Raw genomic sequence first — 16,718 nt, 5'->3', positions numbered from 1 at the left:
GTGCTGTAGACAACCGAGCGACACCCTCGGTACTGAGCTTGCCAGCCCTCTCAAGGGCATATTTAAGCAGTGCTCGCGGGGGCGGAGTCCGTTCCGTAGTCTGTGAAAGAATTTGAATTCCGGACAGCGACCGAAAGCTCGATCGGTCCGGAACGGGAACGGATGCCCTAGCCCACCTGGGGCACGCACCTGCACCGTAGGGCTGCCCGTGGGCTTGCATAAGCCGCAGATTATCGGAACTGAGCGACGCAGTTCGGAGCCGGAACGTGCGCCCATTCCCCCAGTGCCAAACCATTCATTCATTAACCAGCCAGAGAATTTTTTTAAAACGTTCTGCAATTTCAACGATTTTTATTACGCTTCGCTTCGGAAGGGGGAGGTCGCATTGAATGGGGCTTTTTGGCTATGCTCGTAGTAATAACTTTAATATTAATTTGTGCTGAGTTATTTGGCTAATCTCAAAATATCTTAATAGGCATCTCTTTCTTTTTGGTGTATGCTCATGTTTTCGTGTCTCTCTGTCTTGTGTCTTTTGTATTTTTATTTATACATCTACTATTTGGTATAAAGTTGGCTAGTTCAAAGTTTGGTAAGGGGTTCTTGGTTTCCAGTTTTGGGCATTACTATATATTCGTTAGCTACTTAATTGTTTTTGGCAACATACGAAATTTTAATGCTCCATTTGGTGAGGCAGCGCGCTTATAAATTTGCACTATTCGTAAGACATATGCAATCCATATGCTATATACTCATATACATATATATAATATATATTTCTTTTATATATATTTAAGCTATAACAAAGTTACCGACTGACTGACTGATCATATTTACCATCTAGCACGCAAACAACAACAAAAACGTAAAACTAATGTTGCTAGTTTTGCCTAGTTCCTCGTTTTTTTTTTTTTTTGTTTTTTTCATATTTTTACCAGTGCTAAACTATAGCTATACTCGTTAGAATTGTTAACCGTTAATTGTGAGGCCAATTACATTTACACTTATTAGGCATATACAAAAAAGTTCTAGGCCACTAGTTGTTGATATTGATGTTTAATAGGCTCCTCTGCGATATTTCCGGCTGCTCCACTTGGGCCTGCATCCGCTGGATCCCATAGAATCGCTGGCTCCCTTGAGCGATCTGGCCCATTGCTAGATCTCATCATCGCTGGTCTGCGGACAGAGCACCTGCTCCTGCCACCAGTCGTGTACCTCGTAGACGGCATTGGCCTGGTTGTTGAACGGCAGCAGCTTGCCACTGCCCCCGATCATCTGGCTCATCATGGCCGATGGACTGCCCAGAACGCCGCCATGGTGATGGCCCTGCTGGTGCTCACCGTGGCCACCATGCAAATGACCCATGTGCCCGTGGCCGCCGTGTCCTCCGTGTCCGCCATGGCCACCATGCCCCCCGCCATAGCCTCCATGCAGGGCGGCAGCGGCGGCGGCGGCGTTTATTGTCGGATAGTGGAACTGGCCAATCTCGCTGTTCACCTGGGCAAAGAAGCTGGCCGACTTGGAGGCCTCGCCGCCCCTTTGCTTGGCCAACTGACCCAGCTGACCCGCATGTGGCAGTGTGGTCATCGAGTTCTTCTTGCGCTGCTGACTGCTGATGTGCAGCCGCTCCTTGTCGCTCAGCGTCGACCGCTGCTGCGGATCGCTGGAGGTGGGTGCCAGAAACTTGCGTCCCGCCGAGCTGCCCGTCGAGTCGGATCGGTTGAGGGCATAGCCCCGTTTGCCCACCGCCATCACATGCCGGGCGGTGGCCACAGCCGGCCCAGTTCCCACGCCACTTCCGGCGATTGCCACCGCCGGACCGGCGACGATCGCTGGCTCCGAGTGGGGCGGCGCCACGGCACTGCTGCTGCCGTCCTTCTCTTCGTTCTCCGTCGAGCTGAAGGTTGGCGAGAAGGCGTCGCTGGTGGGCGGACAGGCGCCCGCCACCGCCCCGCTGATCGTGCTGATCGCCGACTTGTCAGCCGCGCCCAATGGCGCCTTGTCCTCCTGCACATTCGGCCGCATCACCGGCTGCTCGTTGGTGGCTCGCAGGCCGGCGATCAACGAGTTTTGCTGCTTCTGCAATTGAAATTTTAAGTTAGGATAATTCTATTTTAACATTTAAAACAAATATAGTAGAACAAATCTAATTTTGTCCAAACGTTTTTTTAATTGCACTGTTTTGAAAATTTTAAAATGTATACATGTATGTTTGAGATGCACCATAATATCCTAAAAACTATTTAATCATTTTTGATATAAAAAAAAGTAATAACATTTTTTTTTGCAAGCCACTGTTAAAAAAAAATTGAAAAAATCATTTGAGGGTCCTATTAAAAAGTTTATATAAAACGTTTAGATATGTAAAATTGTTGTTTATTCATTTTTTAACTATTAAATGACTTAGCTACAAAGGCTTAAAATTATGTATTCATATTCAAATTCAAAATTATGTCAAAAAGAAAATACATTTTACACTAATTTTTAGCATGGCTCCCCTTTATAAAGAAATATTTAGCTAAAAATGTTAATTTCATAAAATATGTCTGTGAGGCTTTTATCAAGGTTTTTTTTCCAAAATTTAGGGCCAATGTTTGGAATGCATTATATATATTAATATTTCATTTATAAAACTGTTAAAAATTTTTAAATGCCTCTGCAATAGGTTAAAAACAAAATAGTAATTTTTAGAAAGCTTTATAATATGTATTTTTGAGTTTAAGAAACTATTTAATGAGTTTAGCTGTATTTAATTAATCTAAAAAGGTACTGCGTTTTTAAGCTTATACAGCCATCATATAACATTGAAATATTTAGTGGAAAACAAGTGCAGAAATCTAAATAAATTGTATACTTATTTTCTTATACTTGATAACACAGTTTTGTCAACTTACGCTAGCATTTTGGGCCCGGATCTTTTTTAGGCACCCCTCCAGCCAGGTGCGAATGGTCATCTTGGCCACCTCCTCCTCGACCAGGTACTCGAACTCCTCGCGAGCCAAGAGCTCCTCCAGCTGCAGTGCCTTGCGAATGTCCACAGAGCGATAGCTCAGCATGCTGGATGGGATGGAAAAGAAGGGAAACTCTGGTGAAATCGATCGGTTCACAGTCAATGATCACAATCACCCACTTGATGACATCGTGGAAGGTCACGTCCTCGCCGTTGTGCAGCTTGTCCAGCTCATAGCACATGTACTTGAACAGCAGCCGATCCTTCTGGGGATCGCACTCGAGGCGTCCTTTCAGCAGGCGCAGAATAAACTTCACCCGGCGCACGGGGATCACTCCACGCTGATGGATGTCCACAATGTTCCAGGTGTTCTGGAAGTTACGTATGTCCGCATACGAAAGCAATGCATCCTCTTCGTTGGAGTAGAAGAGGGAAAAGTTCTCCATGATAATAGCTGCAGAATGAAAAAAAATCAAATTTAACTTGCATTCATTTAGGATTTAGGAATATTTTCGAGCTTAGGGATTGGTTTAGCAGCCAATATTTTAATTCTGCTGAAATTTGTCTGTAAGAGATTTGTTTGAAACCGCTAATTAGGGTTAAGTTTCTAATTCTAATAATTATATTTTTTTTGACTTGGTCGCTTGAAATGGAAAGCTTTTACTTCAAGACTCTTCAAGTTTATCAAAACAACAAATTTTGTTGGTTAAAAACTTTGTTTTATATTTTTAATTAAATTTGAAATTAAATAAACAAATGTGTGCAATCTTTCTATTGCCAAAACTGTGATCCAAGCAAATGTATAAAACTTAACATTAACATGGCTCAGTAAAAAAAGTGCAACAGCTGTTATAAAATAATAATAAAAGTTGCAATGCTTAAACTTGCATAATTTTGCTTTTATTTTTAGTTTTGAAGACTCAAAAAATAGTATTGAAAATTTTATTTCTAGCAATATATATTGGTTTTAATAGGGATTGAGTTATAATTTCAAATTTCAATAATTGAGCTACTGAATAATAGTTTTAAAAATAAAGAATTGGTAAAATTAATCCGAATTAAGCTACAACATTTTGGTTTCAAAAGTATGGCTTTAACTTTGTGTAACCCGAGTAACCCTTTTAAATATATTAGCTTCAAAAGGAAATGGGTAAAGCTTGTAAGTTTAAAAATATTTAAGCTTAAATTATTAGGTAATAGAAATTCAGCTATTTTTATTTCAAAATTTTGTTTACAAATTATAGTTTTGGTCATAAATGCAAGACGATTAACCCACTCAAAATTTTATAGCATAACAAGAAAACCAGTAATATTTCCAAATTTAATTAGTTAGTGAGGAACAAGAAATATTTTAAAATTTCAATATACTTAAGCAAAAAATAATTTAACTTTAATTTCGGAAATACAACTTTAAGCTATGCATTAATATTTACCAGCCTAATAAGTTGCTGAAAATATATCATATTTTAAAAAGGAAATAAGTAATAGGTTGGAAATTGCTAAAAATTGCAAGCAAAATACTTAAAATAAAATTTTTAAAAAGCATTTTTAGCTACGGAATATTTCTTTGGTAATAAAATAAAAATTGCTAAAAACGGAATCCGGACATAAGTTAAGGCGTTGGTAATATGTGCCAACCGAGTAACCTGCGCATTCCGGATGTGACCAGGGAGACCTACCCACAAGCAAGTTGAGCACAATGTATGTGATAATGACGTAGAAGGTGCAGAAGTAGATGAGGCTGGCGGTGAAGTTGCCGCAGTCCGTCTCCCAGTAGTTGTTGCCCAAGGTGCAGTACGGCGGCCGGACCATGCAGTCGTGCATGATCTTGTTCCAGTCCTCGCCGGTGACGATCCGGAAGAGCATGGCCACACCGGTGACGGGTGACCCAAAGTTGGCCCGCCGGCCGATGCCCTCGCCGTACTTGACGGTGCCTGGAACGAGAATCATCCAAGTGGAGTCAGTTGGGACGGGTGGTTGTCCGGGGGGCAGGAGACTGGCTCATTCTACATTAGGTGGAATATTAAAACCCCAGCTCACCGAAGAGAATTGTTCCGGCCAGCGCATAGAAGAAGACTAGCAGAAACATGCCAAAGATAATGAAGAAGGACTTGCATACAGACACGCCCACGGTCAACATAAGCATCTTCAGTGTGGTGTGCTTGCCGGTGATGGTGAAGAAGCGCAGGATGACGACCATGAAGCCGAAGAAGTACGACAGATCGTTCTGCCAGAGATCAGAGTTCAAATTTCACAGGTCAGAGGTCAGAGGTCAGACGTCAATGGTCATCGAGGTTGGGGTTGGGGTTGGGTTTTGGGAAGACAAGGAGATGACAAGATGACTAGATGACTAGCAGCAACTTACCCGCAGAATGGTCTGCAAAATGATCCAAATCACACCGGCAACGGTGACGAGGAGGTCATAGCGATTGCGCCTAGATTGCCAATAGCCGCGCGGTGTAAAGGCAATGTTCTTCATCACCACCTCAACCACAAAGACAAAGGTCAATACCGCACTGACGATCACCAGGCGTTCCGTATGCACCTCTCCCTTGATCCACTGCAGTAGACAATTGAGACAAGAGACGATAGACGATAGACGATAGAAAACCACACTCTTCGTCGAGCTCCAAGCTAATATCTAAGCTATAAGCTCTAAGCTCTAGAATCTAGACTCTAGGCTATGCAGTCACATTACTACAGTTTCAATTCATAACTCCATACATTCATTATCTTGCTATGTTTTCGGTTAAATCGCAGTATCGCCATATTTTCAGCGATAGTGGGTCAATAGCCACCTTTGTTTATTTGCGTATATACGAACGTGCTGGCATGCAGTTATTATGACTCGATGTCTTAGACGATTATTATAGGAGCCAAAAGCATATTTTTTGGCGCCTGCTTATATCTAAAATCTACCTTGAAAGTATGTGCATCTAATTTTTAATTGGTGATTCGTTTTACCTTTTTTCGTTAAGAGCATGTATATACTTCCTCCATTAACTTAAAAACTTTTTGGAGTCAATGACAGAATTTACTTAAGATAAATATTTTTTCATTTCATTTTTTACGTTGTTATATTAAGATTTGTCAGAAATGGATTAACTAGAAATAAATCGAACTTTGACGAAATAATAGATTTAGCTATAGGAAAATTTAAATTAAATTTTAATTTAAAACAAAGAGATAAATATTATCTGGGAAAGTTAACTTGTTTCCCTTACTTTATAATTTAAAAAATTAATTAGTAATTAATTAGAGGAAAAAAAACAACAAACATGTTTCTTTAACTACATAATTAATCTTTTAAAAATCCTTGTAAGCCAAAATGTCCTTAGGTAATAAATAGAAGGTTAATCAAGACTTCGACAAATTTACAAACAAAATATGGAATATTTCAGTAACAAAAGGGAAAATAAACCTATTTCATATACTTTACATTTTTTGGCCTTTGATAAAATATAAAATTTGAAATATAAACTTCATGCAGTAAGTAGCTCGCAGTAATATGTATCATATTACGGTTGCTCCTCAGAAAATTTAATTAGCTTTATGAGCAACCATGAGTAAAATAAGAATGTATAGATATTAATGCATGCAGATACTTCGTGCTTGGATTAACCCTTAATAAGCCTCTGTACAAACCGTGATGGAGAGCAGCATACTGTTGATCAGTACGACCACAGCGATGACCCGCTTGAAAATTATGTGCTGGGTGATGTCGTAGGTGAAGGCCCGGATCTTGCGGCCATCGGGTCGCGGTGGGAGGTGGAGCGGCTGGGCGATCTTCAGTCGCTTCTTGAGGTCACACCAGCGCCGCTGGTCGACGGTCAGCAGGGCGGTGCCCTTGTTCTCCGAGTAGTTGGCAATGACCACGCCCACGAACAACGTCAGCCCGATCATGCAGCCCAAAAAAATGTAGATGTGGATATACACAGCATGCACCTGTAAGATGAAAAGGATCAGATCGAAGTTCGAAGACGGCCAAAAAGTCAAAACTAAAAACGAATGCGCATTGACCACTATTTTAAAACATCGAATACCATTTCTAGCAACCAGTGACTAAAAAAAAAAAAACGGTGCGAAATACACAGGTAAAAATATTTTAAAAGGGTTTTCCATACTTAAGTAAAGGTATTTCATTAAAAAAAGAACATATATGTATATCGTATAATAGCTTGTTTCATTCGGCTTATTTAAATACAAAAGTGTTCCTTCATATCTTTCAAAATATAGAAAATTTGAATAGTTAAGAAAGCTACACTGATAAAAAAAATGAAATAGAAAAAACAAACATCTGACTATTGAATTTCAATTTTAATGTTGCATATTTAAATTAAATCTTAAATTATTATGTTAAAGTTTAATAGGGGTTAAATTTAAATGTTAAGTTCAGATATTAAAATGTTTTTATATTTTAAATAGCTGAAAACAGCAACTTTTTTTATCAGAATAAACATATCTCTTTTAAGATATGTATTTATGGGGGCCATTTGTTGAACTCACCGGACCCACGGCCTTGATCAGGACATCGCGCACATCCAACCAGCCCTTGAAGGACAGCACCTCGAAGAGCGTGAGCATGGCGTCCCCGATGTTGTCGAAGTTGAAGCGCCGCGGATTGGCCCACACCCGTGGCACCAGCATGGCCGGATAGGACTCATCCGGACCCGGGGTCAGCTTCATTTTGGTGACGAAGACGCGTCGCATGAAGACGCCAACGCAGTCCGCCCGCCTCGAGATCGTGGGATCATTGCAACGGGCCAGACGACCGCCGTACAACTGGACGCCGTAGCTGGCGAAGATGAACATCAGGAGGATGAGCAGGGTGGATACGAGCAGGATCTCCTTGAAGCCGCGGCACAGCTCGTAGACCACTTTTCGCATGTGCGGCACCAGGGTGAAGATTCGCAGCGGCCGCACGCAGCGCAGGATCATCAGGAGCTGGGCCGCCGAGTTGGTTGGTATTTTCAATGGCATCCAGCACAAGAACGAGGTGGACACCACATAGATGAACACATCCAGGGCGGCCGCCACATCCTTGATGTAAGCCTTCGGCGTGAAGAACAGCCCGTCGGCCAGAATCTTCAGCGCCAGCTCCAGGCTCATGAAAATAACGAACCCGTACTCGGCGATCTGCAGCGTCGGATGATCCATCACCCGGTAATTGGGTGTCTCGAACATCATCGAGATGCACGACAGCGTGGTGGCGAATATCATCACCCAGTCCAGGTAGGTGACTAGCCCCAGGAAGTTGCTGCAAGGGATTCAAAGGTTTTTGATTAAAAATAATGGCAATAAAATGAGCAAAGCTCTTCTCCAGTTGCAAATAAAACCTTAATCCAAGGTGCAAAGATAACGTCAATATTGACTTGACATTTCTATACTTTTAGATATACAACTTTTCTCATAATTTTAAGGGTAGATGAAGTCAATTATATCTTGTCTCATATTGTCTTGAAAGTTCAAATATGTATAAATGTATACTCTTAAAAATGATAAACTGATGTTTTAATATAACCGCTTTAAATAACCGCTTGATAATTAGAATATTGGCTTTTTTTGAAACTACCAAATTGACTCTAGTATAAAAAATATAAACATTTGATTGTGTACTCTTAGAACCGTAAAAAATGATATATTCGATTTTGTAATTGATTTTGATTGATTTGCAATTTGATTTTGTAATTTCTAAATAAAATAATGTAATAACCAAATATATAATATTATATATATATAATCCATTTGTTCATCATTGTACCATCTGTATGGTACCCATAATTACAAGTAAAATTCACAATTTAAACGTGGGAAAAAGAAAACATTACTTTGATATTGTACCTGATATTTCAATACTATGTATAATCAGCCAATTTTCATTATTTAACGTTTCGTTTGTTTGTTTGTTTTTTCTCTATACCTCTGATCGAAATTGGGAAAGTCAACTTACTGCAGGCTCTTGTACTGGACTTTACGCTCCTTGCCGGTCAGCGGATCCTTCAGCCGAGCATCGTAGCGCGCGTGGACGATCTTCTGGCAGATCTTGCGGAAGCGACTCTCGCGCGGCACCAGAAACAGCGGCGTGTCGAAGAACGGGTGATTCTCGCGCAAATCCTCCTCGCGCTGGTTGCGCCGCATCTCCGCCTGCTGGCGCTTCGCCTGCAGCAGCTTGATGTCCAGATCGTGGGGACGAGCCCGTCCGGAATTGGCCCTTGGAGCCGCAGCAATGTCCCCATTCTCCATCAGATGCTCGTACGTCTGCTTCAGCTTGATGGAACCGGAGCGCACGCTGCGACGGATGGAGCGGGAGCCGAACCTGCGGATTGGTAGTGGACACACATCACACGGGTCGCGCCGCCTCGGTGGGGCAGGGCCCAGCTACTCACTTCTTCTGGTCCACGCGCCACGGCTTCGAGTGGGTGATAGTGCCCTGCGACTTCAGTCCGCCGCCGCCCTTCGTCCCCACCACGGGCAGCATCGCGGAGTCGCCCAGCATCAGCCGCTGGTTGTTGCTGTCGCTGTGGGACAATCAATCGAAAATCTGGCATTAGCTTCACAGGTCTATCTTCAGAAAAAACTGTTAGTAATAATATATATATATATATATATAATATATATTTATTTAAACGTAAAGCCACCAATTGAACTTTTATATAACGTTGGTATTAATAAGTGATAAGTGAATCACATAATATAAAAGGCTAACATAAAATGAATTAAAGACTTATCTAAGCATATCTGTATGCTCACACTCAGAAAATCTATGAAACTTGATTTTAGTATATTAAGGAGCATTTACCTAAAGAATTTATTTTGACGGCTAGGAATCGATATGTTAAGGGGGTTTTCACACAGTCTGATTTCTGATCTTAATCTTTTTTTCCAAATTTAACATAACTAAAACATAAGTTATATATATAAATAAAATAATAATATAAATTCTGGTTTTTTAATATTAGTTTGAATAACCATTGACTATAGATTTTGAATTAATTTGGTGTAAAATTCCATTTATTTGAAGCTACTTTATTTTTAGTTAGCTTGTAAATTTTTTATTGGAACCGAACAGAATGTAATAATAATAATATAAATAAAATACATAAAACTAGAAGAATATCAAACACAATAACGCTGCACCGTTTACACCTTAGCTAAGAAAATATTATGTAGCGTATACTGATGAATTTAGATCGCACTGTAGCACAAGTTGATATTCATAGTAACAGTAGGCTATAGGAAAAAAATCACAAAGTTTTCTTCCAAAAAAAAAAAAGCAAAAAGAGCTGCACCGTTTACAACCTGCATTTACACCGGCAACAACCCATAAACATTTAATAACATGCATTTAAATTTAATAGGAACTATTTTAAATCAAATATTTTTCCCATTAATTTAAATATTTTAATGTTAAACTAAGATTTCTTTGAAATTAAAAAAGAAAAAAAGGCTGCACCGTTTACAACCAGCTTAAGCATTTACACTGGTAATACTTTATACTCACTTGATGATGTGCGTGATGGCCAACTTGCGGAGACTACTGCCGGCGGCGCGCACCTTGGCCGTCTTGTTCATGATGCGGACGGGCTTCTGCTTGCGGAAAACCACGTTCGACTCCCAGCACTCGGACATGGGTCGCTTGCAGTTCTCGACCAGCGAGTCCTCCGTCTCCAGCTCGATGACGAAGTGCTTCATGAAGCTCTCGCGCACCTTGGGCAGCATGAAGTCGTTGGGGATGCGGTGCAGGATGGTCATCTGCGGCGAGTCCGGGAACTTCTCGAAGATGCGCAGGCGGAAGGGCAGTGTCTCCTTGATCTCGGCGCTCTGCTCGCGAAACTTGAGCTGCTTCAGCTTCTTGATGTCCTCGTCCAGCTCCAGATTGTCGAGGATCACCGCCACGAACAGACTGAGCACGATGAGGGTGACGAACAGATGGTAGAGTATGAAGTAGACCGCCACCAGCGGGGTCAGCGTCTTGCTGGTCCGGATCATCGTCTCGTCCATCACCTCCACCCAGGCCTCCTGGGTGAGGATCTGGAACATGCTCATGAAGGCCTCCGGGAAGGACTCGAACTTGGTGAAGTCGCAGAGAAAGCAGAACAGCTGCATCGAGATGCTCGAGCTGATGATCAGCAGGCACATGGTGAAGATGATGAGTGATCCGAGCTTCTTGCCCGGCCCAAAGATCTTGTAGACGAAGCCCTCCAGCATGGGCGAGGCCTTGATCAGTCGCACCACCCTGAGCACCTGGAAGTAGGTCAGTCCCGAGGGATAGAACATGGGCACTATGTGAAGGGTGGTGCCCGCCGCCAGGAGCAGCTCGAACTTGTGGATCGAGTGCTTGTAGTAGCCCCGCCAGCCGAGGCAGTAGATCTTGAAGAGCGTCTCCAGGTCGAGCAGGCAGGTGAAGACCAGCTCGATGTAGTAGTACCGCTCGTAGAACACGTCCCTCGGTCGTCCGTCGTGCTTGAAGGTCATGGTGGCCGTCACAATGCCATTGGCCAGGATCACGCTCATCACCAGCATTCGGAAGTAGGGCGATCGCAGGATCGCATGACATGTCTCCGGCGCCAGTCCGCCGTGCTTATTATCATCGATGGTCACCAGCCGCCAGCCGGAATCGTTGCCACTGAGGATCTGCGAGGCGGCCGTCTTCTGGATGTGCCCCCGTGCCCCCCACATCTGCTGAAACTGCACGCGGATCTCGTTGAAGGTCTCCGTGATCACCGCTATGAAAACGTTCTTCACCAGCCACGCCAGAAAGAAGATCATCGTGCTGAAGTAGAAGGCAGCCCGCCATGCAGGCAGCGAGTCGATCGCCCGGTACATGATGAATACCCAGCCCTCCTGCGAGGCCGCCTGGTACACGGTGAAGATGCTCGTCGCAATGTCCTCGAACCCATTGAACCCGATCACATAGCTGCTGAGGAAGTCCATCTTCATGCAGCGCATCCCCGGCGAGCACTGGTAGCCGGAGTCGGGGTCCATCGAGCAGAATGTGTCCGGAATGGCCAGCGAGTTGATCGTAAGAATCCTGCAAGTAAAAGATTATTAGTAAATACTCACAAGAATAAAGAAATCACTAATAAAGCTGTCTAAAAGTATGCTGCGAAAAAATTACTGTCTTCTTTAGTGGCACATCTAGACTCCCAATAACTGTTGCATACTTTTAAGCATCTTTATAAATGATTTTAAATTTTAATTTTAATTTAACTTTAATAAAAACGAATTTAAACAAATAGGAACTATTTGATATCTAATATTTAAATATTTAAATATTTTAATACTAAACCATGTAATTTAAAATGCTATGCATTTAATATTATAATTTTATGAATCAACGAAATCATATTATTATATATATTATTATTATACAACAAAATATTGCTTTTGTTTGCTTACGGTCTTTTTAGAATGTCGTATTCAGTATTATTCATCACACAGTGATTTTTTAGTTCGCCAAAGAACTGAACTCCGAGTAAACCATACAGGGACATGAAGAAAAGGAAGAACAGTGTCACATTGTAAATTTGCTGGCTCGAACGTCTGTAAAGAGAATTGACTCATAAGATTATACTACTTAATAAAAAAAACCCTCAAAACTTACTTGAAGATTTGGTTGATCCGGCTTTTTGGCATACTGAATTTGAGGAAGACTCGTAGGAAGCGAATCATGATCAGGGGTCGAGGGGCTCTCATTATGGACAAATAGGAAAACTTGGGAACTATCTCGAGCACCTCGAAGATTTGCAAAATTATCGAGATCCACAAGAAACTGACCATGGAAGCATCAAACTGGCACCAATGATCTTTCAGATAAGGCACCTCACCCTTTGAAAAAAGTACATCAAAATAAATTAAGAAATTCAAAAAATCGGTACAAAATTTAAATTTTTAAAGAATTTTGTTTTCATTTCATAAGAAAGATTCTTTTTTTCACTATCTAAAACTGATTTTTTATTTAAAAATATGTTCAGTCTGTTGGAAGCAAAAATAGAGCAATGCTACAGTTTTGTTAATTTACATTTAAAAATAATATACAACATTTAAATATTAACTTCGATTTCGATTGACCGTGTAACAAGTTGCGATTTCTCAATGACATGTTAAAATTCTAGTTTGTAATTTGTCAGTAAGGGAGAACACAAAGTCAAATTTGATTTCCAAATATGATTTTCATTTTTTCTTGTTTATCACACGAAACAGCAATTAAACTGACCGTTAAATCTTAAAATGATATTGAGAAATCGGCCATATGCGTAAGGTGATTTATGTGATGTATTGAAAAATTGTATGTTTTCGAAACAGCAAATTTAACTGATCGTTAAAAGAAAACATGACATTGAGAAATCGGCCATATTCGTAAGTTATTTCCCTGAGTGCACCGTACTCACATGCAGCACACCACGGATATGCATCTTGGCGATCATTTCGGCGGTGAAGAGCAGCGTGACGGCCGTGTCCGAGGCGAAGGTGATGAACTGCAGCGAGGGGTAGCGCTCGAAGGTCTTGGGCGTGTTCAGCGACACGGAGGTCAGCGAGACGAGGGCACAGAGGCGCATCAGGCGGCGCACCCACAGCTTGTTGACCCACTCGATGTCGGCGCTCTCGTTGAGCGACTCCTCGGGTCCGTAGTCGGCCAGGAAGGGCTCGCCGCCCTTGAGGCTTTGCTTGCGTCCCAGCATGATCTTGTTCCCAATCCCGGTGGCGATGCCCAGTCCGATGGGCGGCACTCCGGTGATGGCGGCACTGCCCACGGTGCTGCTGATGCCGCCACAGATGCCCATGCCGGCGGCAGCCGCTCCGCCGCCCATTCCGCCCATTCCGCCCAATCCTCCAAGGAGATTGAGACCACCACCGCCACCGACGCCTCCGATGCCACCGACACCTCCTCCTCCGCTCATGGCCGTGCCCAGGCCGGCGCCATTGTTGTGACCACCACCACCAGCACCCGAGGATGGGGCCGCCGTGGTGGAGGAGCCCCCGGCCAGGGATTGCTGCTGCTGCTGCGACGGCTGCATCCCGAAGGCGACGCTACTGCCGCCGCCGCTGCCGCTGCCCGAGTTCACAATGGTCGTGGGACTGTTGAGTGCACTGGCCGCATCCTGGCGAGCGCCCAGACCCAGTCCGTTGCCAGGACTGCTGCCCGGCGAGGGATTGAAGCTGAACTGGCTGGCGGACGCCGGCTGCGAGTGGCGCAGGTGGGAGTGTGGATGCGGATGTGGGTGGTGCTGATGCGGATGCGGATGTGGGTGGTGCGGATGCGAGTGCGGATGATGGTGATGCAAGTGGTTGAAGTGATGCTGCGGGTGGGCCTGGTGGTGGTGGTGCTGCTGTTGCTGCTGCTGCGGCGTCAAACTGTTGCCGCTGGAGGAACTGGTGCTGGCCGTCGCCGGCGTGTTGATGCCGCTCGTGGAGTACGGATGCGATTGATGGTGGTGCTCCCGGTGGCCACCGCTCCCGCTTGCTCCGACAACAGGGGCCGATCCTGCACTAGCTGGCGCTCCAGTTGCCGCTCCTGTTCCTGCCGCTCCTGCCGCTCCCGGTACCGCACCGCCTCCTCCTCCTCCTCCTGATCCGCCTCCTCCGCCGCCTCCTCCTCCTCCTCCTCCTGCGCCTCCTGCGCGTTTGTTTCTAGCAGCTGCACCCAAGCGACGAATCTGAAGACGGTCAATCATTCAAACGGCGCATCCTGCCACTGGAACGGTCGGTAGTTTATTTTTTGCTGTGGGTTAAAGAGGAAATTAATATCGTTAAAGAGGCTAGGATACGTCAACTAAATGTGTGCGGAGTGGAACCCAAAACGTTGTTGGTTTTGTTATAAACACTCTACCAAATAAATAACTAACAAGAAAGGAAGCAAATATACCCTTGTACTTCGATTTTATGCGTAAATGTTTAATAACAGTGAAGCCATCTACTGAATGAAATTATAATTATAATACCCTCTACAAGGGTATACAAACCTCTTATCTTTTTCATAGCTTTGTAAGCAGAGGTTTGGCATTGCAACTCCGATCGTCAATAAATAAAACTATATATGTATGTATGTATATACAGTTGCGATCAAAACAATAATATTTTATTAGCTTACTAGCTTTACAAGCAATCGAAAATAGTAAGGAAGCTACTTGTGAAACCCTTTTTTAGAAATTTTAGTGAATCTTAAATTATAAACTAAATGAGGAATAAATAAAAATCTGCATTTAGCAGCGCAATATTTATTCAAAATATTTGTAAAATATATTAAAAACTGGTATCAATTTTGCTTTTAAAAATAGATAAAATATTATAAATTATTTTATTCCAATACGAAGTGATCTTAACGACGACCTATTTTCTCAAATTGTTACTAAATTATTTGCTAGAGTATATTGAACAAAGTATTTTAAGGAATTATTATCAGAATTCCTTCACCTTGAAAAACTACAACAATATGAAAGGTTTTCTAATTTCATTTTCTTTATTGGTGAATAACCACTATGGTAATTTAAAACTAATATTATTTTGATCGCAAATGTATGTATAAGTATATTTTATCCAACACTTAAATTCATGGATTAGTTTGTGACGTATTTAATTTATTATGATTGATTGATTTTTCCCATATGTATTTCAATTTGTAAATATACTTTCTTCTTTCTTAACACAATGTTTCTAAGTCAGACAATTTTATAAGACATAATAAGAACAAAAAATTTTAAAATTAAATCGTTCATTTACCTTTTGTATTTATAAATGAAAATTTTGTTATTAATCGATTGATTTTCTATTATTGACACAATTAGGAAAAGGAAATTCAAGTAATTAACGTACAAAAATGATTTGAGGAGTAGTTTCCATTAGATTTGAATGATAAAATGTTCCAACTTTAATTGTTGATGTCCAAATATCAACAGCCTATAACCGATTAAATTTCACTCCTACTTTGCATGGATCACTTCATTCAGACAGTCGGCAATTAGAGCGTTAGCCTGTGTCAATATTTACATTCGAACAGCTGCCAAGGTGGGCTGAAGGTGCACTACTCAAGCTCACTCACTGCACCGTGAGAAAATTTTAGTTGTTAAGAAAAAAAAGTACACAATGGTTTTTTAAAAACGAACAATTTTTTGATATTATCTCAGATTTCTTTTTGTCTAGAAAAATAATCTGATTTTTTTTTTTTAATTATTATTAAAGATGAACGTCTTCAAATGGATCATCGATTGTTTCAGTATTTGTTTCTGTGTGGATCAAAGTCTGTCAAGGAGGCGGTTTGCATTTGCAACCCCTGAATGAGCAACCACTTCTCACCGTATAGTATATGCATGGTACAGACCCCATCCCCGTTCCTCAAGCCAAATCCGAGTCCATTGTCATTACCAAAGACTTGCATGGACTCCTTTACCAAGTCCCAATTCCAATCGCAATCAGCTCGACTCATGTGTTGGCATTTTTTCCTTTCTCGGCATTTGACTGGCCCATTGTATCGTCTTTTCTTACTCACTTTTCGGGTAAATTGCTGCTGGAGGAGTGCGGATTTGGAGCTATGTTCCTATCACAGAAGCCACATTAATGGGTTGCTCGACTCGAAGACACTGCACCAGTCATATTAGGGTTTCGGGGGCCGCACTTTCCCGTTTGCAAACGAGGGAAAGCCTACTTTTCTTTTGTAACAAACACGCGCCGAGGTTTTCTAGACGGGGAATGCGGAGTTACTCGGGCACTCGTTCGTCGTTTAGTCAGGCAGTGCCTCAGTCAGCCAACTGAACTGACAGCTCCGCTGGCATTC

General features: G+C 42.2%; 1 protein-coding gene across 3 annotated transcripts; it reads right to left on the bottom strand.

Moving 5' to 3' along the window:
* Nucleotides 1–249: 249 nt before the first annotated feature.
* Nucleotides 250–16,684, bottom strand: LOC108147699 (sodium leak channel non-selective protein). 3 transcript variants are annotated; one of them, XM_017274418.2, is made up of 15 exons: nucleotides 16,434–16,684; nucleotides 13,339–14,669; nucleotides 12,552–12,775; nucleotides 12,347–12,490; nucleotides 10,449–11,978; nucleotides 9,334–9,465; nucleotides 8,898–9,263; nucleotides 7,454–8,204; nucleotides 6,593–6,892; nucleotides 5,313–5,507; nucleotides 4,988–5,174; nucleotides 4,627–4,881; nucleotides 3,128–3,401; nucleotides 2,892–3,054; nucleotides 250–2,076 (listed from the first exon to the last, which is right to left on the bottom strand). In XM_017274418.2, exons 2-15 carry the CDS (start codon nucleotides 14,620–14,622, stop codon nucleotides 1,153–1,155), a joined length of 6,729 nt encoding a protein of 2,242 aa, XP_017129907.1. In that variant the 5' UTR covers nucleotides 14,623–14,669; nucleotides 16,434–16,684; the 3' UTR covers nucleotides 250–1,152. The 3 variants fall into 3 exon arrangements, with proteins under 3 accessions (XP_017129907.1, XP_017129908.1, XP_017129909.1); XM_017274419.2 differs by having other exon boundaries at nucleotides 8,898–9,236; XM_017274420.2 differs by lacking the exons at nucleotides 250–2,076; nucleotides 2,892–3,054; nucleotides 4,988–5,174 and having other exon boundaries at nucleotides 3,180–3,401.
* Between the last annotated feature and the right edge of the window lie 34 nt (nucleotides 16,685–16,718).

The sequence above is a fragment of the Drosophila elegans genome, unplaced genomic scaffold, assembly GCF_018152505.1.
Source record: "Drosophila elegans isolate 14027-0461.03 unplaced genomic scaffold, ASM1815250v1 contig_149, whole genome shotgun sequence".
Classification (NCBI taxonomy): domain Eukaryota; kingdom Metazoa; phylum Arthropoda; class Insecta; order Diptera; family Drosophilidae; genus Drosophila; species Drosophila elegans.
The sequence above is the reverse complement of the archived record's forward strand: the minus strand, read 5'-3'. Positions and strand labels throughout refer to the sequence as shown.

Coding starts and splice junctions, on each gene's coding strand:
- LOC108147699 (XM_017274418.2), bottom strand. CDS start 14,622: ATGATTGACCGTCTTCAGATTCGTCGCTTGGGTGCAGCTGCTAGAAAC. Junction 9,466..10,448: donor GCCATCACGCACATCATCAA/GTGAGTATAAAG, acceptor ATTGTCCCACAG/CGACAGCAACAACCAGCGGC. Junction 4,882..4,987: donor GGCCGGAACAATTCTCTTCG/GTGAGCTGGGGT, acceptor TTCTCGTTCCAG/GCACCGTCAAGTACGGCGAG.